General features: G+C 41.0%; 1 protein-coding gene across 7 annotated transcripts in view; it reads left to right on the top strand.

Moving 5' to 3' along the window:
- CLIP1 (CAP-Gly domain containing linker protein 1) overlaps positions 1–21,598 on the top strand; it is a 127,582-nt gene that overhangs the window by 63,648 nt on the left and 42,336 nt on the right. For 4 of the 7 annotated variants that reach the window (XM_055322813.1, XM_055322815.1, XM_055322814.1 and 1 more), the window contains exons 6-17: positions 1,110–1,307; positions 1,911–2,014; positions 3,831–3,891; positions 5,162–5,194; positions 8,222–8,326; positions 12,189–13,133; positions 15,286–15,402; positions 17,262–17,319; positions 17,857–17,940; positions 18,779–18,935; positions 20,733–20,898; positions 20,993–21,208. In XM_055322813.1, coding sequence (XP_055178788.1) covers positions 1,110–1,307; positions 1,911–2,014; positions 3,831–3,891; positions 5,162–5,194; positions 8,222–8,326; positions 12,189–13,133; positions 15,286–15,402; positions 17,262–17,319; positions 17,857–17,940; positions 18,779–18,935; positions 20,733–20,898; positions 20,993–21,208 — 2,244 coding nt within the window. The remainder of the gene's footprint in view (positions 1–1,109; positions 1,308–1,910; positions 2,015–3,830; positions 3,892–5,161; positions 5,195–8,221; positions 8,327–12,188; positions 13,134–15,285; positions 15,403–17,261; positions 17,320–17,856; positions 17,941–18,778; positions 18,936–20,732; positions 20,899–20,992; positions 21,209–21,598) is intronic. The other 3 variants (XM_055322818.1, XM_055322819.1, XM_055322817.1) reach the window with 2 other exon arrangements.

The following is a 21,598-nucleotide window of genomic DNA, read 5'->3' as shown; positions in this document are numbered from 1 at the left end:
CCACATGTCCTCTGTCTCCCTTTCTCTTACGTGTGTGTGTACCTGCACGCACAAAAACACACTTTTGAGGGTGGATAGAATTTCCCTCTTCATAAATGTCTCTGGTGATTGGGATTCAGGTCCTCAAGTTCTGGATTCCTGTGTGAGATTTCCTGTGCCTTTCATTTGTTTAAAAGTTTTTATTTAAATTCCAATTAGCTAACATACAGTGTTATGTTAGTGCCAGGTGTATGATATAGTGATTCAGTGCTTCCATCACCCGGTGCTCTCAGGACAGGTGCTCCTCTTCATCCCCATTACCTGTTTGCACTCATCCTCCCTCTGGTAACCATCCGTTTGTTCTGTAGAGTTAAGAGTCTGTTTCTTGGTTTGTCTTTCTCCCCTTTTTTCCCTTTGCTTATTTGTTTTGTTTCTTAAATTCCACATATGGGTGAAATCATCTGGTATTTGTCTTTCTCTGGCTGACTTTGCTCAGCATAATACCCTCTAGTTCCATCCACATCATTGCAAATGGCAAGATTTCATTCTTTTTTATCTGTGCCTTTCATTTTGAAAGAAAGATGAAGAAAATCCTGACAAAATCCAGCTGTTTAATCCATAAAAGGAAGGTTTATGACTCCAGGGGTGACCTCTTGGTTACTTACTGGTAGTTAGAAGCTTTAAGAGTGGAAGAAAGTCTCCACCTCAAGTCTGAGGAGCAAAAGACTGGTCAAAACATCATAACAAGAACATCACTATTAATGAACCTTGGGGAGAAATGGAGCTTAGAGAAACTTCTTAACTGGGTTCTCTGGGATTTTTCTAGATTCTGACAAGGCCCTGTCAGCTGAGCTCAGGGTACCTTTGATTGGAGCCACTTATTCTCCTTCCAAACATCTTTCTGATTGTCCCATGACCTCTTATGTTGATGTGTTATTTGTGATAGCCACAATCAGGAGGCCCATGCTGTCCTGTTTCCTTGATGACAAGCTTTTCCTAATAATTGGCAAGCTTGGGAGCTGGGACAGCACTTTTGCTTTGCTGAGGAGATGCCTGCCGTGCATGCCTCACGCCCTCCTTGCATCCCCGAAAGCATCATCGCCCTTCACTTCTTTAACTTTCCTTTGCAGTTGACTGAAACCTCCTCCCGTTACGCCAGGAAGATCTCCGGCACCACTGCCCTCCAGGAGGCCCTGAAGGAGAAGCAGCAGCACATTGAGCAGCTGCTGGCTGAACGGGATCTAGAGAGGGCGGAGGTGGCCAAGGCCACAAGCCACGTGGGGGAAATAGAGCAGGAGCTAGCTCTGGCCCGGGACGGACACGACCAGGTGAAGTCTGCTGCTGACCTTGTTTCAGAGGTGGTGATGGGTTCTAAGATGACCTTGTGGAGATGGTGGTGCTTTCTAACTCGAGGGAGAAGGCTGAGTGGCGAACCTGGTGCTTGGAGCCAGGGAGCTAGTCTTGGGAGCGCTGAAAATGAGTAGAAATGTCTTTGCTGGGCTTGTTTGAAGCTGTGACCTGGGGTACCACTTTGTATTGTTAGATGAAGTTTTGTTCTTCTTGAGTCTACCTTAGTCTTTCGGTCTTTACATCCAGGTCTTTTGGCCTGTGTCAGGGGAGCTTGTTTACTAGGACCTTACCAACGACTGCAACTCCTGTTTTGTAGATTATCCTTTGTAAGCATTTCAGCTTCAAAAAAGATGAGTGTTGTTTTAACATTGCTCTCTGTTGTTGTAGTGCTGTGGTTTTTCATCCTCCAGTTTCCAGGATTGCGGCTGAGAAGTAACCTATTAAAGATCGTAGAAAGTATTTCAGTTGTAAAAGTTATAGAGTCTTAGCTGTAGCTACTTAGCTGTAGCTCTCTGGAGGCAACCCTGGGCCTGTGTCTGGGTCAGAGAGAGGCCTCTCACTGACACCCTTGCCTTTCCCAGCATGTCCTGGAATTGGAGGCCAAGATGGACCAGCTGCGAACAATGGTGGAAGCTGCTGACAGGGAGAAGGTGGAGCTTCTCAACCAACTTGAAGAGGAGAAAAGGTGATCTCAAATTGTTCCCGTGGTGCAAGTGTGGCCTTTTCTTTTTAAACAATCTTAGGAAAACTTCTCATTAAGGTGCTAGCCCTTAGAACCAGAGAATGATTGTGTATTCAGTGGAAATTAAGTCTTCGTACTGCCTGAGGAGGGTTTGTATGGATTTGACTGTTTTTTAGGAAATTTGGAATCATCTAGACATACCCTGCTTCGTTTAACAGCTATTTATTGAGCCCCTGCTATGTGCCAAACATCCTTGTGAGAATGGCCTCAGTGCCATGAGATTAATTCAAACCCTGTTTCTACTTGGAACTATTTTTGGTGAGAGGACATTGTGGGTGCAAGTTACTTCATGTTTGGGAAATACCTTCCATATATCTAGTAAAACTGTATTATGTCTGGTGAGTGATACAGGGTCCTTGAGAAACTCAGTATGATGAGGAAACTCAGTATGATGAGGAAAACAAAACTTCTGAGTGAAGCAGTTAGAGAGCATTATCCAGGTCAGGATGGAATCAAGTGCTAAATTGTGTGAAACAGAGGAAGCAAGTTTGGTTCTTCTTGAGGCTGTGAACCAATATGATCTCTGAAAGAGGTGTCTGCATGGAAACCATTGGGACATTTCTGGGTAATGGGACATGTGTCCTCAACTGCGTTTAATGCCATCTTCTGTCCTTCCTGGTGGCAGTGATTTAATTCCATAGCTGTATGGTCTGAGTTAGGACAATCAAAGGTGCTGTTGTGGTAAGGGATATATAGAGGAGGTATATAATACAGTCTTTTACCAAGGAAACTATTTTCTCACTAGAAAGAGAAACACTACACATAGGGAAATTCTGTTCTTGGGAAATTCACTTTGTATCTTAAAAATGGCTACAAATAAATGAAAGATAGTAACAGGCCTTTGTAGGACCTTCTGAGTGCCAAGGTACCAGTACCATTTGCTTTGGTTCTTAAGCCAGCTCTTGGTCTGCTGACTGCTGGGCCAGAAAAATGTCCTCCTGTTTCAGGCTCATCCTCCAGTGAGCTAGAGGGTTGTAAATTATTTATGATTATATTTCTGATTCAACAGAGTAGACATTTTCTTAACTTTGCCAGAAATGCTAGTGAGTTCGACAGTTTTGGTTTCTGCAGACAAGTTACGAACTTTGTCCCCTTTTCTTCCTTACACTCCATTTTGTGAAGATTTACAGTCTGGAGGTTATCTGGATTTTGTAAATCTTTAGGATATCTTATTTCGTTGATTGAAACCCAAACCCAAAACAGAGATTTTTAAAATGTGAAAAAAAAAAAAGTGACTCAAATTGTTCATGACTTTATTCTCCCAGTCTTGGAACAGGTACTAGTATTGTCCTTGGGCTTTCTGTGTGGGTGGCCTGCTAACCTCACCCTAAAATATCTGACCTGGGGTGATATAAAGAGATTTGTTTTCTGTGCCACTTTCCCCTATGTTCTGTAATTGGAAAGTAGAAATTACAGACTTGAAATCTCAGAACCTGTTTTTGTGATAGACCTTTTCCCTTTAGGCTGGTCCCATCTTGATTAGATTCACTCTGCTGGTTGTGACCAAGGAAACCAGGTGGTTTTTTCAACTCTCACCTCATGCATGCCTCCTGGAATCAGTACCTGGATTAAACATTGGAAGCTTCCTAAGTAGAATAGAGTTCTTAGATTTATAAGCCAGATGCCTAAAATTTCATTTCTTTCTTTTCTTCCACCATCCTCTGTTACATTCACCAGGGTATTGATTATGGATCCTTCTTTTGGTAAGGCACATGTGTTCCCTGGTTGCTTAAATGCTCTGTTTCGATTTTATTCACAGGAAGGTGGAGGACCTGCAATTCCGGGTTGAGGAAGAATCCATCACAAAAGGAGATCTTGAGGTAAAACCCCTCCAGCTCTCTACAGCTTTCATGGGTACTAGCATTCACAGATCTGGATAAGATCATTGTGCCAGAACAGGCAGCAGAGGGAACGGAAGGAGCCCCAGCCAGCCTTGGGCTGTGGGCGAGGTTCCAGCTCAGGTGCCAGAACCTGTCCATGGGCCTGGGACTGTCATATCCTGACTCCAGTGACCCTGTTAGGTTTTTACTACTTTCTTCTTGCACTTCAAAATTTACAACCTTAATGGAGTTAATCAAGTCATAAATCTGGCAGTGTGTCCAAGTGAGACTCTAGATGTTCCTCTGATGATCAGGAATGGCCTTGTAAAGAGCATTTTTAACTTCATCATAATTGTTCCCAAAAAGTTATTTTGCTTTATCTCAGCTTTGCTTTTCAGTTGAGCTGGATAAATTTTTTATAACCTTGTAGAAGGAATAAATACATGTTCTAGTAATTGATTTTTTTAAAAGTAGTTATCTGAAGAAAAAACAAGAGCCATTTGTATTTCAGCTTCTTTTACTTCTATGGCATATTTTACATTCATAGAGATTTCCTTTAGCATCAATTTCTCATCTTTTAACAACTATTCATACTAGTTTAAGTGGATGACAGATTTAAATGATTTTGATGCTTTTTAAACCACTGCTAGATATATGACAAATATAAATTATTAAATTATTCAAATTTTGCAGATTTTTGGTACTTTAATCCGTAATATTTTAGGAAAAATTGTACTTGCCTGTGCAGTTCCCAGAATATACACTTTTGCTGCTGTTACCAGTTTAGAGCCTGTTGGCGGCCCACACCATGCTTCCATTTCAGAGGCCTTTCCAGATAGGAACTCTGATCCCTTTGGAAATTGTCTTCATAGTCAACAGAGAGTAAGGAACGCATTCTCCAAGTTCTAGTTTTATAAGGCCTAGAATTTAATGGATTATTCATAATTCAATAGTTCCCTTCTTGGCTCATTTCATATATAGTCACATCCCTTTAGTTGACTTTCGTGTTGTTTTCATCCATTTAAAAACACCCCAAAGTCTCATTAGAAGTTTCATATCATCAACTGATTCATGTGAGACACAGCCAAGGATGTTCTGGGGAGGAGTGAGTGAAATCTTCCCATCAGCACTAGGCCAGTGTACTCTGTATGGTACAATCATTTGAAATTAATCAGAGTTAGGGTTATTTTGAAATCCTATCACATAATCAAAACTTTAGTGGAATCTCTCCTTTTGTTGTTGCTTAATTTTTTTATTTTTTTACTAATAGCAAAAGAGCCAGATTTCTGAAGATCCTGAGAATGTAAGAGGGCACTTAACTGTGTGGAGATTTCCCTTGTTAACACAGATTGATGACAGATTAAAATGCTTATTGATATACTCAAATACTAACTCCATAATCTGACCGGAGACATTGACCTTAATATTTCTGTGCATGTGGCTTTCAAAGCAATTATGTTTGTATCCTGAAAAAATTGTATCTAATGACTAAGCTGTATAAATCCATTTATTGAATGCATAAGCAAATGTTTGCCTTCTGGAGAATTTTGCCAACAAGAAGGAAAAAGGATTTTGCCCGGGGGCCTGGCCTCCTTCACTTAATTCATAATGCCTTCTCATTTTAATGGAATCATTCCAAAAAAGATGATAGCTAACGGAAACATAAAACATGCAAGATGAAGGAGTTAGAGAAATTCTGTGGGCAAGTTTACCCAAGTGGTCTAATTTCATTCCCTTGAGAGTAGAAGGGCATGTTGGGGGCCATTGCCTTTTTGTGAGCGCCCCCTTCTGGCCAGTGCCCGCTAGTGCATGTGACCAGAAATACAAGCATCTGCGTGTTGGGGCCACAGTATTTTCCCTGAGTTGGTGAAACTAGAGACAAGCATTCTTCAGTGAAGACACTGTGTGCTTTAAATTTATTATTATCGAAGTGAGATTTTTCTAGTAGCAGTGCTACCAGGCATGTAGGTATTTTTTTTTTCCCCTTGTCCATCTGATGAAGATCAAATATCCAGCTCCAATCTCACCTAAGTAGCCTCCATAGCGTGGTTCCTCCTGGCACACTGCCAGCTGTAATGCCAGTTGAAAGAAACCTCAAAACCTCTGGTTTTGTTTTACCACCTAAGAGAGTAAAATTAAAGCAAAGATTTTTCTTCCTACTGTTCCCTGGCAGCTGAAATAGACAACTTAAGGCCGAACTTGTAAAAAGCCTCCGTTCTGAAGGTTTCCTTTTTGTGAAGCTACTTCAGTGATCTGGGTCTCTTTCTCCTCCCAAAACAGGCTCCCTCTGCACTCATGTCAGTCTGCATGGGTATCTCCCTCCTGCCTTTCTTGTATGTTTCTCGCAGAGCCTTTGCTTTCCCTCCTAATCCCTTCCCAGGACCTTCCTCTCGGGATGTTCTGTCTTACTGTAAGAAAGGAATACTTTTAAAAGGAGGGTAGTCCTGCACAGTGTGACATTTTTATCATACACCGTGGCATGGAAGTGGATCACTAGTTCCCTTGCTGGTGATTGCTCAGACGCAGCCGTAGAGTCCCAGATGGTTTGTATGCATACCCGCCAGCAAGGAGGAATTGTGGTCATCTGGAAGATCTTGGAATGGGAAGAAGATCACATTCAGGAGATACTTGCTTTTTATCTGGAAGTAACAACCCTTCACCCAGAAGACACTGAATTCAGTGTCAGGAGGTGAAGAAAGATTATGTTGCCTTTTGCTTTTTACTCCTAGTTTTAGATATCAGTTCTTGAGGCTGTGACCCCAATTATGTAGATCTGGATTAGATTCTTGTAAAAGCAGGTAAATTAAACATGTTCTAAGGCACATAAGGACCAAGGGGACTGTCCAGACTGTTAGGTCTTGGGTTTTATTTCATTATTTTTGTTGAGTGTAAAGAGCTGAAGCAGATGAAGAAACTTAAATTTTTTTTTCACTTTTGAAATATTTCACGATGGTTTATATCTGGTTCACAAGCATAGTGACCTCTTTTATGTGTTGAAATCCCTAGAGGACCACCGGAGTCATTAAAAGATGTTTATAATTTAAATAATCCACCTTCTACTTAAGCTGTGCACTACTTTCTGTTACTTTGTTTAGAGTTTGTTGTCATTTCTGCATTGCTCACATTTGTCCAGACACATCTGACCAGTTAGAACCAGAAAATACTTAATATAAGTGACTAGAAGCTGCTGAGAGTAGCTCTGTCCCTAGGTTTGATCACTTGGTTCTGCTGCTAACCTTTTGAGTGGGGGAGGTGGTGGGGAGAGAGGTATGTTTAGACAGATTATTCCCATGAATTAAGATCATGCTGTTAGAGGTTACTTTCTGGGCTCTCCATCAAGTTACATCTGAGTTAAGTGATGATGGGGAGTCTCTGAAGTTTTAAAACACAGGATCTTATCAACTCCTTTTGCATGGAGTTCAAACTAAATGCCTTTGGCCTGAGTCACCCATTTCCCACTCCTGAGATGATAATTACTTCATCCTGAGCTGGAGAAAAATGAACCCTTCACCAGCTCTAAACTCTCCTAGCTGAGTCTCAGAGATGGAAGCTATCAAGCATAATTGTTACTGAATTTTCCCATGTAAATATGATCCCCTCCTTTTTTCCCTTAATGACACCTAGTTTTTGGAAAACCCACTGTAGGAAGGAAACTAGGGGATTGGGAAATGTTAAGAATGCTAGACCCTTTTTGTTCATCTCAGCAAAGGCCACTGGTATGATTTCCTCAGCTCTAGTTTCTGGATTCCCTTCCTTAGGCTTAACACTCCATGCTTGTTCACATCAAATTGTACACCATAGCACTGGAATCTGCCCTAGGGACTTACTGAATACTTGTAAGATTTATGACATTGTATTTGCCATATTTAGGGGATAGCCATGATCATTTTGAGGGTCGATTTACTTGTTAAAGTCACCGAGTCAGTTACATACACATTAATGTCAAATGGCTGTTGTGGGGAGGGGGCAAATGATAGTTTAGAGGAATATTAACTATTCTAATTTGTGCTGATCAACCTCACTTATCAATATAACTTATATTTGGCTGCACGCATCTGACACTGCTCATCCCGCCACATGTGTTTTCACTTTGTCTTTCTCAGTAGACTAGCTCGTGTCCCTTGCCCACCTCATCCTGTCATCCATAGCATTCATCTGCACCCCCAGCACCCCCATCTCAGCCCATCCTCTGCCCTTCTCCATTTCCCTTTTTGTTCATCCTTTGGCGGAAGGTACTGGTGGCTCAGCCTGCATGCCGCTCTCTCTCCTCTTGTGCTGGCATGTCATGGTGGCACTGTTGTGTTCTCTTCCTCTTCCTTTTTACTAACAGACGCAGACCAAACTGGAGCATGCCCGCATTAAGGAGCTTGAACAGAGCCTGCTCTTTGAAAAGACCAAAGCTGACAAACTCCAGAGGGAGTTAGAAGACACTAGGGTAATGGTTTTCACTGTTTAATGAAGCAGACCCGTGTATGTGAATGGTGACGCCTCGGGGGACGTGCCTTGCAGTTGTCCTGAGCCTTGACCCAGTGGTTCGACCTGAGTTTGGTCTTGGTGCTGTTCAGGTGCTCATGAGCGTAGACTGATGGGTAGACACAGATGTTTCATATCAAATCTTTTGTCAAAGGTAAAGACTCATTCCTTTGGTTGACTCAACCAAAATCAAGATCGGAAACCCTACACCTGTGTATAGAGTGCATGGACATCCACTACCACATTTGAGGCTCTTTGTAATAATACCTTGGAATACATTTCTCCAGTTTTGCCACAAGCAGTCAATTGTCCTCTTGTTCTCATATTCTCAGTGTCAGGGGTTTCTGAATAATTTTTTGTTACTGTTTACTTCGCTTCTCTCTTCCTGCCTTCTTCCCTGACCTTTTGGGGGAATTGAAACACTGGATCTTTTGAATGAGAGTTAAGGACTTTCATCTGAATGACTTTTTTTTCTTGATACCTGATCTGTCTTTGCATTTCCCTCTTTTCTGTCACCAGTAGATGAAAATCTCAGTGATCAGGAGGGAAAAGTGCTCTGAGAACAGAATGGCTTCCTGTAACCCCAGCTCACTGTCTCTGGCCCTTGGAGCCAATGCATCAGTCACGTTTTTACTTATTTATGTATTAAAGCACCTATATAGTGCTTATTTGGTGCTGGGCACTATTCTGAGCATTGCACCAGTTAACTTACTTCATCTCACCTAAACCCCAAGGGAGGTGGTAGCAGTGTCCCCATTTTACAGATGAGGATGAGGGATGGAGAGATTAAATAATTTGCCCAAGGTTACACAGCTAATAGTCACAATGCAGCCAGGATTTGTATCTAGAACATTTGGCCCCAAAGTCTGTGCTCTTGACCACCACAGGGTGGAGTCTCTCTATTATGGAGGTAGTTCTGTGCTAAAACATTTAATAAACAATCCAACTCATTTACATATAAGAGGACATGTATGTACATATATCTTTTATTTATTTTTTAGATTTTTATTTATTTATGATAGTCACACAGAGAGAGAGAGAGAGAGGCAGAGACATAGGCAGAGGGAGAAGCAGGCTCCATGCACTGGGAGCCTGACGTGGGATTCGATCCCGGATCTCCAGGATCGCGCCCTGGGCCAAAGGCAGGTGCTAAACTGCTGCACCACCCAGGGATCCCTACGTATATCTTTTAAATCACAAGTTTGACTGTCAGTGGTTAAATTGCCCAGATCCTTAACTACATAATTTCAAAAATTACTGTCTCTGATCAAATTTGATATCCTGTTTTTTTTCTTTTGAATTATTGTATTTGTAGAAATTTCTTTTGTTGAGAAATCATTGACTGATCTAAAAATCTAGATAATTAATTTTTCTTCTCTAAATCATAAGCTTTTTTTTTTTTTTTTTTTTAAGAAGAAAGAAAATGTTCTCAGTTGGCCTCAAAAGTAAAGGTATCTCCTGTGTATTTGGTAAGGAAAAAATCCTGGTAGTTTGGTAATGTTTCTTTGTTACCTGAGAGCCAATGACTTGATCTGGGAAATACAAGGGACTGATGATAAGATTGGGTTCTTTTACTGGAATAGCTGTTGAAGCAAGGAGATGTATACGTATATCTATCAATACATATTTTTTTAACCTGTGAACTCCTCCCATGTACCTTTGTCAGCAAACAGCTTGGATAGATGCCCTTTTTTATTTGTTTTTTTCTTCTTTGCGGGTAAGAAGGCATCTATTCATAGCATGGTTTATCCAACTATTCCAGATTCAGGTTGTGTCCTTTCTATAAGAAATTAATGCCTTCTGTTGATCCTCACTCTTGGCCAAGTGTGAAACTAGCCCATGAACCACTTGTGTTTCCTATCACCTACCATCCTTTTAAGAAGTGCTTTAGAATTCCTTTGAGCCAATATGTCCAGTTGATGAGCAAGGTGTTTACTACTGCAGAAAAGTCGCAAGAGTAAGATACCTCACTCTGGTGGGAGAGGCAGACACAGCTTTGCTTGAGGGCAAACTTTGGGAAGTAAAACAAAAAATGGAAGAGCTATAGAAATGCTACAGTATAATCACGCTATTCTTTTTTTTCACTTATTTTTTACTTGACATTGACTAATAAAGACCTCTTGTCCTATTGGATTTATTTACATTCTAGACCTTGCAGTGTTGGGGTTTTATTAATGTTTTAGACCTTGCTTTGTGGCAACAAACTCTTGGACACCCTACTGCCTGCCCCAGAAGAAAGTATGTAAAGAAACATCTTTAACCTGGAGCATCTCTGACCCTGAAGCACACTAGTTACAGTCAGCTCTGAAATAGTTAATGACTCCCTCAGGCAGGTTTCAGAGACTGATTGCTTTCTTTTCCTGGTCTTTTGTGGACAAGTTAGTGTTTGTTGGTCTCACAGTTTGCAGGTGGGCAGAGGAAGCGAAGGAAACCCACCTATCACTTTAGAGGCCCTGGGTAAGAGGAGCCTTCCACCTGGAGGAGTTTGGATTCTTGAAATTTGTTCTTAAATCATTCACGTTCCCTTCTATTTCCTAGGTTAGTCCAGTCATTCATTTCTATCCCTGAAGCAACCAATTCCCACATAATTTGTGTACTACACTGGCTGGCTAACAGGTATCAGAGGGAAATAATTGCTTAAGAATAAATGGACACAAGTTAAAGTGTTTTTTCTAGTCCTGGGTGTTTGTTTAAAAAACAAACAACAAAACAGATTCCTGGGTGCTGTCCCAGAGCTCAAATAACATCAAAACGTGGGGGAGTGAGAACCTGCCTTTTAGATCTGCATCCCAGGAGATTGATGTCTGAGAACCACTGGGTTAGGGGAACAAGATATGTATATTAAAATGCCAATAGAATTATAGAAACCAAAAAGGGGACTCCCTAAAGATTCTCATATGTAATTACAGGTAAGTAATTGTTCTTATTTTGTCTTTTTAGAAAAGGTTAGTAAATTATTTCTTCATTATCCAGATAAAGCTTTCATTCTACAGCTAATGTTGGTATTCATTGAAACGTTTGATAGGTAATTTCACACCTTCTATACCAGTGGTAGCCCACAGAAGTATAATACCAACCACATGTATATAATCGAAAGTTCTCTGCCACCGACATTAACATACATTTTTAGTAGATAAAAAGAAACGGGTAAAATTAATAATTGATTTAAACCACTATATTCAAAATAATATCCTTTCATCCTGTAATCAGAAAGTAAGGTAGTTACATCATGTAATAAGTAAAAATTAAGATATTTTATGTTCTTTTTCCCCCCGAGTCTTTAAAATCTGTATATGTTACACATACACCATCTGTCACATTTGCAGTGCTCAGTAGCCATGTGTGCTGCTTTACCAGATAGCACAGGTCTTTAAAATCACCTGCATTAGATAAGTGAACATTTATACATGCTGGGTGAAGCAGAGTAGGGGAAAACCAAGTAAAATGAAGAGAATTCTGTCTTCCAGCAGCTGGACATTTCTGAGAATTTTGAAAGCTACTGTTTCCATTAACTTACTCTCAGTTGACGGGCACTTCTCTACATTTCCTTAGAGGAAAAAAATAATTCTGGAGTAAGTTATATTCCATATCAGTTTTCAATTCCTTGACCATCAGCATAGTGGAAGTTTGCCAAAGATGATGACTTTAGAGCTCTCAGAATTGAACTTCCTCCACGATGGCAGAGGTGGGTGAGCATGTGGGCATTCTCAGTAGCTCGATGGCTGCCCAAGGTTGGGGAGTTCTTCAAGAGCTTCAAGGTTAAAGAAAATCGTCAGTGATTGGTTATTTACATGCTTTGTTTTTCTTTGGACTGCGGTTACTAGGTGGCTACAGTGTCGGAAAAGTCCCGTATAATGGAACTAGAAAAAGACCTAGCGTTGAGAGCGCAGGAGGTAGCTGAGTTGCGGAGGCGGCTAGAGTCCCATAAGCCTGCTGGGGATGTTGACATGTCACTCTCCTTTTTGCAAGAGATAAGTTCTTTGCAAGAAAAATTGGAAGCCGCCCATGCTGACCACCAGAGAGAAATCATTTCTCTGAAGGAGCATTTTGGAGCCTGTGAAGAAACACATCAGAAGGAGATAAAGGCTCTTCAGGCTGTCACAGAGAAGCTTTCCAAAGAGAATGAGTCGCTGAAAAGCAAGCTTGATCATGCCAACAAGGAGAATTCGGATGTGATAGCCCTGTGGAAGTCCAAGCTGGAGACGGCCATCGCGTCTCACCAACAGGCGATGGAAGAGTTGAAGGTGTCCTTCAGCAAGGGGGTCGGAATGGAGACCACGGAGTTTGTGGAGTTAAAAACACAGATAGAGAAGATGAGGCTAGATTACCAGCACGAAATAGAGAATCTTCAGAACAAACAAGACTCGGAAAGGTCTGCTCACACTAAAGAGATAGAAGCCCTCCGGGGTAAGCTGATGGCAGTCGTTAAAGAGAAGGAGAGCAGCCTGGAAGCCATCAAGGCGAAGCTGGACAAAGCGGAAGACCAGCATCTAGTAGAGATGGAGGACACCTTAAGCAAATTGCAGGAAGCTGAGACAAAGGTAAAGGAGCTAGAGGTACTACAAGCCAAATGCAATGAACAAACCAAGGTTATTGATAATTTTACATCACAGCTCAAGGCTACCGAAGAAAAGCTCTTGGATCTTGATGCACTTCGGAAAGCCAGTTCCGAAGGTAAATCGGAAATCAAGAAACTTAGACAGCAGCTTGAGGCAGCTGAGAAACAGATTAAAAATTTAGAGATTGAAAAGAATACTGAGAGTGGCAAGGTTTGTATTGGTGTCCTCCATTCCTTTTATTTTCTGTTTGTCAGTATCACTTTGCATTTTATGTCACTTTTGAGTGGAGCTCATACATCTTCCAAATTCCAGATTTAATTACAGCAGATTGTTTGGTGTTAGCAGGTTGCCCAGTGGCATGCAGTGTCCTCTGACTATCTTGAGTGTGGTTTCATTTGAGGAGATTAGAGAAAATAATGGCTCAACTAGGTGAATTTATTTTGGTTTCCTAGTATCTGGGTACTTTGTGACTTTGTCTCTGGGCCATGCTTTTTAATCTGTTTAGGCTTGGTTCTAGTCTGTAATTTCTTTTTAAAGATTTATTTATTTATTTGAGAGAAAGCACATGTGCAGGAGGAGGAGGAGAGAGAGAGAAAGAGAGAGAGAGAGATAATGAATGAATCTCGGGCAGCCTCCCTGCTGAATGCAGAGCCTGACTCAGGGCTTGATCCCATAACCCTGAAATCATGACAGGAGCAAAAAATCAAGAGTTGGACGCTCAACCAGCTGAGCCACCCACATACCCCTGTAATCTCTTTAAAATAGAGAACTCCCTAAGATGATGGTGTTAAGGTAAATGAAGGAATAGACAAGAAAGGAGCATATTATATTATTATATGCATATTATATTATTATTTCCTATTCCTTTCCCATTAATGTCATTGTCCTATTCATAAGATCATATACAAAGGCACACTGTAGATGCTGAGTGCCACTTGACTGTTGTAAATTAACATGCTGTGCTAAGTAATATAGCGAAATAAGGCTAAGAGCCTGGAGCCCTTTGCATCACCATTTCCGTCCCATTGGAGAGCTTCTCCTATGCCGTAGTGAGAACGCATTCTATTTTCTGCCTTTTTGGAGAAAGACAAGTATGCTTTTGGTCAAGGCATAGGAAATTGCATGAAACATTTGCCAGCAATATCTCTTTCTAATTAGCCTTGTCAGATGTCATCTTCATCTTTAAGGACTGTTTGAGGAATGAATGCTCCCTCCTAGTCCCCTTGCCACTGGTGAGGCACCAGCATCCTGAGGCGGAATGTTCTGAGCTTTTTGCAGGAGAAGCTGCTTCTTTGGCAAAGGGTTGTAAGGTTAGACAGGGAGATGTGAGGACAAACCGAAAAATTGCTAAGTAATCTTAGTTGAAGGTGACAAGCTGGGACGCCTGGGTGCCTCAGCAGTTGAGGTCTGCCTTCAGCTCAGGGCGTGATCCCAGAGTTCTGGGATGGAGTCCCACATCGGGCTTCCTGTGAGGAGCCTGCTTCTCCCTCTGCCTATGTCTCTGTGTTCTCTCTGTGTCTCTCATGAATAAATGAATAAAATCTTTAAAAAAATAAGAGGCTAATTACAGGAAGTTTCTCTCAAATCTCCTCACTTGAACCCAAAATAATAAACAAATTATGAAAATTAATTTGTAGAGAATATGTAGCTAAAGGTTGGTCAACCTTTTTTACATCAAAATTTTATGAAAACCAATTTCTGATGACTGTTGTCTAGTACATTAACATTTTTTTAAAAAAATGTTGAACTACTTTAAGTGTATACAAAATAGAGAAAATAGGGATCCCTGGGTGGCGCAGCGGTTTGGCGCCTGCCTTTGGCCCAGGGCGCAATCCTGGAGACCGAGGATCGAATCCCACCTTGGGCTGCCGGTGCATGGAGCCTGCTTCTCCCTCTGCCTGTGTCTCTGCCTCTCTCTCTCTCTCTGTGACTATCATAAATAAATAAAAATTAAAAAAGAGAAAATAACAGTGTATCTTCCTGCTTGATGGTCTTTAAAGTGCAGAAAATGAAAGTGCTGACTAACTTACCCATTTAGAAAGTAAGCATCTGCACTTTCTGCTTTAGATTATTCTGATATTCCAAATCTCAATATAGAAAAATAGTCTGTTTTGACTATTTTAAATAATTGTCAGATCATCCTATCTAAAACTGGGAAAAGTCATTGGCTTCTTAGAATTAACAACAACAAGAAAAATGACTTTTTTTTTTTTTAAACACCCATGCCATTATTTCTTTGAGTTTTGTTTGGTTGTGTTTGTTTCTCATATGTTTTTATATTTGTTTTATTTTGTGTTTCTCATTCATTCTTTTTTGTTTCCTTTTGTTCATTTGCTTTGCACCATGTTACTCTGTATGGTAGGCTAGTAGCATTACCAGAGAGCTGCAGGGGAAAGATCTAATACTTAATAACCTTCAGGAAAACTTGAGTGAAGTCAGTCAAGTGAAAGAGGCTTTGGAAAAAGAACTTCAGATTTTGGTAAGTACCTGCTGGGAATCTGTGTCTCAGGGTTTCTAGCTGTTTGAATGGTTCCTGTTTCAAAAACAAAAATCTCTGTAAAGACAAATGTACTGCACCTCTTTCCTTTCTCTTTCAAAGTATTGATTTAAATTGAGTGTATTAGTCATTGGCTGACAAATAGCTCGAAGGGAATGGGATCAAACCCAAACTAGCAATAAAGGTAGGTATTACTTTTTTCTTTTCTAAATCTATCCTTTGACTATGGTGAATGTGGCTTTTTGGCCTATTGGTTGGTTTTGCTAAACACAGGGAACTCCCAAGTTATATACCCAACACATTAGGTTTCATTTATAATGAGATCTTATGCTACGCTCCTACCTGCCTGTGACAGCCCTCCAGAGAGAGCTGTCCTGGACCATTGGCACCCCCTGTCAGGATGGCAGGGTGCTGTCCAACTCAACAAATTCAAGGAACCATTTCTTCCAACTCCGTTTATTCCTCCTCAGGAAATTATATTTCTTTTCAACTTATGTCCTCTTGCCTTACAAGTTAGTTGTAAGACATTTTTTTTCCCTTACCTTTTCTCAACTATTCTCCCTTCTTCCTGCATCAGAAATGGAACTTCGTAAAGACTGACAACCATAAGCACACATCACGGGAAGGGAAGGTTGTAGGCTTATGGAGAAACTGAGTGAGAGCAACATGAGTTAGGAAGGGACGCTTGTCTTAGATCCCTCCATATACCATCTTTTCCCCCCACTTATTACACTTCTGTGCTAGTACTAGAGGTGAATGTTTGCTTTTTTTTTAATGCCAATATTACGAGTTTCTAGTTTTTCAAACGTTAAATATATAGCTGCCTGTTCATTACCATAGCTACTGTCCCTATATGACTATATATATTTAAATGAATTAAATAAAATTTAAAATTCAGTTCTTCAGTTGTACTAGCCACATTGTAAGTGCTTCATAGCTGTGTGTGGCTAGTAGCTGCCATATTGAATGGCACAGGATAAAGTATTTCCATCATGGTGGATGGTATGTTGGACAGTTTTGATATACAGTATTTTAGTTACATTTTGAGAACAAATTGGCCTGCAAATCACGATTTTCTAATATGATATCCGTTAAGAAAATGTATTTTGAGTTCCATACTGTTTCTCTGGCCTCCTCCCTCTCCCCGCCAAACTTTCAGGATGCTTTACTTTTCTTGTAAGTTAGCGTATACCTCTGTGTACTCTGAGGAGAAAATTTGCCTCTTAACTCTGTGGGAATAACACAGGTGGACAGCATTTAGACTTTGGTGGACCTGTGTGGCTTGTGTGCCCATATTTTTCCTAATCCTAAATGGTTAGAAATACTAATTAAAATTTTTCTTGGTGTATCTAGCTCAGAATTCATCTCAGGGAAACCAGGAGAGCAGTTGTTTGTTTTAATCTCTTGTGTTTAGAAAAGAATAGGTGAGCAGTGGGCCTTTTTGGTTTAAGAGGTAGTTGATACAGTTTCAAGATATTAGTCTCTGGTTACTCTCAGATATAAAACATATCAGAATTCTGACCACTGTCTCAGGCAGATTTCTGAAGAGATGTTGTGCTGAGGGTAGCAACATGAAAAAAGCATACACATGTGCAACATATATGCATAAACACATATGCTTCTGTATACACACACGTGTACAGATGTAGATGTAAATCTCGTTCACCTGTGTCATGTACATGCACAGTATGCATATGGTAGTACTTGGTGTCTACATGTCTTAAGTTTTGATGAAACAAAATCAGTCACAAAAAGTAGATAGTATTGTAGTTATAACTAATTGAAACTTATTTCTATAGTTTGAAGTCTTTCTATTCTGAATATCCAATTCTTAATTTTAGAAAGAAAAGTTTGCTGATGCTTCAGAGGAGGCAGTCTCTGTTCAGAGAAGCATGCAAGGTATGTTTTACTAAAGTATGGCTTTAGAGAATGTCACATTCTCAGATTGGAGCTGGCCTCTGGAGTACATGGAATAGATGCTCTTATAGTCTGCTGCCACTCTTCTGGAAGCTTCTGCAGCACGTGGTCATGCCAGATTGCACTGGCTTCCTGAAGCCTCAAACTCCCATTAAATTCTTTCTTCGTATGACTAAAAGCTTGTTTCATCTTAAAATTAAGTATACTTTGGGAAAAATACTCCTTTACTGAATCTTTAGTCCTTGATTACTTTATTGAGTTTTAGCTAGAAAGAGGAAAGAGAGGCCTGGAAAGGGATACCTGGTGCTTGCCTAATCCACAGACATGAGAAGGCAAAAAAAGATGCATGCTTGCTTCTCTAGATCCATTACACAGTGATTTCATGTGTAATGGGACTTTTTTAGTATTTCTATCCTATCAAATCCCAAGGCTGTGATTTGATTTGGTCGTAAGACTGCCAACCTCTAGATGTCATACTAAGTATGAAATATATTAAACTTTTAACTTTATCCTCAATAGAAACTGTAAATAAGTTACACCAAAAGGAGGAACAGTTTAATGCACTGTCTACTGAATTGGAGAAGTTGAGAGAAAATTTAACAGGTAAGATGTCTCTGTTTCCTAAACACTGAGTACAGTAGGTTTCCTAGGATTTGAGATAACTGTAGTAAATTACAGTAACATCTATTCAGGACTCACTTCTTCATTCATTAATGTGGTATAATAGGATAAAATACTTTCTTGGTGTCAGTAACATCTGCAAATCCTCTCTGCTGTGTTTTCAAACAAGTCAGAATCCACCACACATCACCACTCCTCTCACTCTGCCCACTCTCCTTCATTCAAGCCAACATCTTCTTTCACTTGAGCTGCTACAATGGCTGGGCACCTACTCAGCCTGCTTTTGCCTTCGTCCCCTTCAGTCCATTTGTAGCACAGCAGCCAAAGCTGTCCTTTTGCTAAGTCATGTCACTTTTCTGCTCGAGATCACCCAGTGGCTCCCATTTCCCTCAGTAAAAAACTGCAGTCACACTGTCAAGCCCTGTTACCTCTCTGATTGCCTCTTTTACTACCCTTTGCACTTGCTTTCCCTAAGTTCCTTCAGGTCTTTATTAAAATGTCACAATTCAGAGAGGCCCTGCTTGAGATTTTATTTTAGCCTCCCCAACTCCTTCTTAGTTCCTTTCTCTGCTTGTATTTTTTTTTTCTTTTTTAGGAATTAACACTTTTTTTTTTTGGAATTAACACTTTTTATGCTATTTGTGGGGTTTTAAAAAAATCTAGTTTATTGTCTGTCTTCTTGGCTAGGATATGATTTTTATGAGAGCAGAGATTGCTATGTACAAATATCCCCAGAGCAAAACTTGGAATACAGGACACAGGCAGTAAATTTTTGTTGACTATAACACTACAGTGCTGTTTTTTTCCTATGTATATTCAGATATGGAGGCAAAATTTAGAGAGAGAGATGAAAGAGAAGAACAGTTGATAAAGGCAAAGGAAAAGTTAGAAAATGACATTGCAGAAATCATGAAGATGTCCGGAGACAATTCTTCTCAGCTGACAAAAATGAATGATGAGTTACGTCTGAAAGAAAGGTACGTATGGGGCAGCCTGGTTGGCTCAGCGGTTTAGCGCTGCCGTCGGTCCAGGGTGTGATCTTGGAGACCCGAGATTGAGTCCCACGTCGGGCTCCCTGCATGGAGCCTGCTTCTCCCTCTGCCTGTGTCTCTGCCTCTCTCTCTGTGTGTGTCTCTCATGAATAAATAAATAAAATCTTTAAAAAATAAAAAAAGGTACGTATGAATGGTTTTAAGGGCTCCTGATTTAGGTTCACCTCTGAAGTGCAGTCTAGGAGGGAGGGGAGTCAAAATTTCATGATTCTTCTATTTTAAACTTTCCTGTCGCTCTTCCTTTATGTCAGTATGTGAGTGTACCCTTAAATCAGCTATAGAGACTTCTGAGTAATATAGTATTGTAGACTTGATGATTTGTAAAGAAAAGGTAGTAATTTACCAGGGGCTGGAACATCTTTCACAGGCAGCTAACGTGTTTAACTTGTTTCAATGTAATGAAGGGTAACTGTATTACAGGCTAACTAGGTGTGTGCCTTGCACTATGCTGACAGCTATAGTAGAGTGTGTTTTCTGATTTCTCATAGTAATCCTGGGAGGTGAGTGTATTCTTGTTCCCATCTTGAAGAGAAAGGCATTGAGGCTTCATGAGGTGAAGTAACTTGCCTGTGGTTTCAGACTTGGGCAGGCTGGTCCCAGAGCCCTTGCAGCCCTTCACCACTATAGCTTCCATTGTCCTCACCTCTCTTCCTTTCTTTATTCTGAGGCTATTGTTGCTCTGATCCTTTTTTTCTTTGAATAGCTGCTGGATAAAAATCAAATGTTTTATTTTGTAAGGGAAGAAGTTTTAGAGGACACTTTAGGGCTCTGAGACCCATGATTCTGAAAGTGTGACTAGTTGGCAGCTAGGTCTACATCCACCCATGCGCCCCTACAGTTCAGTGTCAGGGGGCAAGGGGTTGGTGAGAGGGCTTTGGTTGACCACTTGTGGTCAGACTTGCTGTGAGGTGGGTGGAGCTGCACAGGTGGTTGTGGCATGGTGCCTGTGGGTGGAGAGCTCCAGCTCTGCGGGTGTTCGGCAGATGTGTGACTCAGAGGGACCATCCCGGTTTCCCTCCTCTACTCTCGGAGTCTTCTCCTAGCCCATTCTCTGGATTTGTGTCCCATGTCTTCTGTACATCTTGTTGAACCACATGGGTGTCTCGAAGCTAGATCTTCAAATTAGCACTTGTCATTTTTGTATCTTCTGTTCTCAGGTGACATTAGAATGAGTTTATGATAATCTAGTCTGCTAAAATTTTTGAAACTTACTAAATAATTCATTTTCTCATATAAAGTTACTTTTCGCTAATTTTTCCTTACTGATCTACTGACACAAAGTAATAAACCTTCACAATTATAGTAATTGTCATTCTAAATAATGTATTTATAACTATCTCAATTGTTCAAATTAGTCTTCAGGGCAAGCCAGGTCATTTTTTTTATTTCAGATGTTATTAATTACTCCTAACTTTTTTTTTTAAGATTTTATTTATTCATGACACACACACACACACACACACACACACACACAGGCTGAGACACAAGGCAGAGGCAGAAGCAGGCTCCATGCAGGGAGCCTGATGTGGGACTTGATCCCAGGTCTCCAGAATCAGGCCCTGGGCTGAAGGCGGCACTAAACCGTTGAGCCCCCCGGGCTGCCCAATTACTCCTAACTTCTAATCGTTAATACAATTATTAATAGTATCTTTCCAAGTGTAACTCTGGAATTTAAAGCATTCTTTTGAAAACTCTGACACCTTGTGTTGAACCTTATTCTAGAAATGTAGAAGAATTACAGCTGAAACTGACGAAGGCGAATGAAAATGCAAACTTTCTGCAGAAGAGTATTGGGGAAGTAACTCTCCAAGCGGAACAGAGCCAGCAGGAAGCAGCTAAAAAGCACGAGGAAGAAAAGAAAGAGCTTCTGAGGAAATTGTTGGACCTGGTGAGAGAGTAAATGAGACTGTGTGCTGGCAAGGAAGGTGAAGGTGGGGCACATATGGCTAGATGACTTACTGCTTTGCTTCGGATCTCTGTAGGAAAAAAAGGTGGAAATGAGCCACAACCAGTGCCAGGATCTGAAAACCAGGTTCGAGGAAGCCAGTTGTGACATGAAGGCGAAGCACGAAGCGGTCCTACAGAACCTGCATAAGATGCTGTCGGACACAGAGGAGAGGCTGAAGGCTGCACAGGAGAAGAACAGTGACTTGCTGCAGGAGATGGTGGAACTGAAAAAGCAAGCCGACAAAGCCAAAGTATGTTCTTAGGAGAGGATCATGGTGCCACATGGCATCAGGGCTGCAGTGGGGCTTATAAAGCAGCAGCAGATGGGATGGGTAACAGTGACCATTACAGGTGCTAACCTCTGAGTGCATGGCAGGATGGCGAATTACATTTTCCTGGCTTCCAGCTCTTTCTGCCAGCTGCTGTTCCTTCTCCAGTGTGGTGATGGCTGCCATACAGGTGTTTCCTCTGAGTGTACTGTGTAGCCATCATCCCCTCACCCCTGTGCTGCTTGCTTCCCAGCTGTCACACAGGCTCATGTAGCCTGAGCTCTGTCTGCTGGCTTGCAGGAGGCCCTCTTGTGGCCTCCAATCTTGGCCATCTTGCCACCACCTTGCCCTGAGGTTAGGAGAAACATCTTT

The sequence above is a fragment of the Nyctereutes procyonoides genome, unplaced genomic scaffold, assembly GCF_905146905.1.
Source record: "Nyctereutes procyonoides isolate TBG_1078 unplaced genomic scaffold, NYPRO_anot_genome, whole genome shotgun sequence".
Taxonomy (NCBI): domain Eukaryota; kingdom Metazoa; phylum Chordata; class Mammalia; order Carnivora; family Canidae; genus Nyctereutes; species Nyctereutes procyonoides.
The sequence above is the reverse complement of the archived record's forward strand: the minus strand, read 5'-3'. Positions and strand labels throughout refer to the sequence as shown.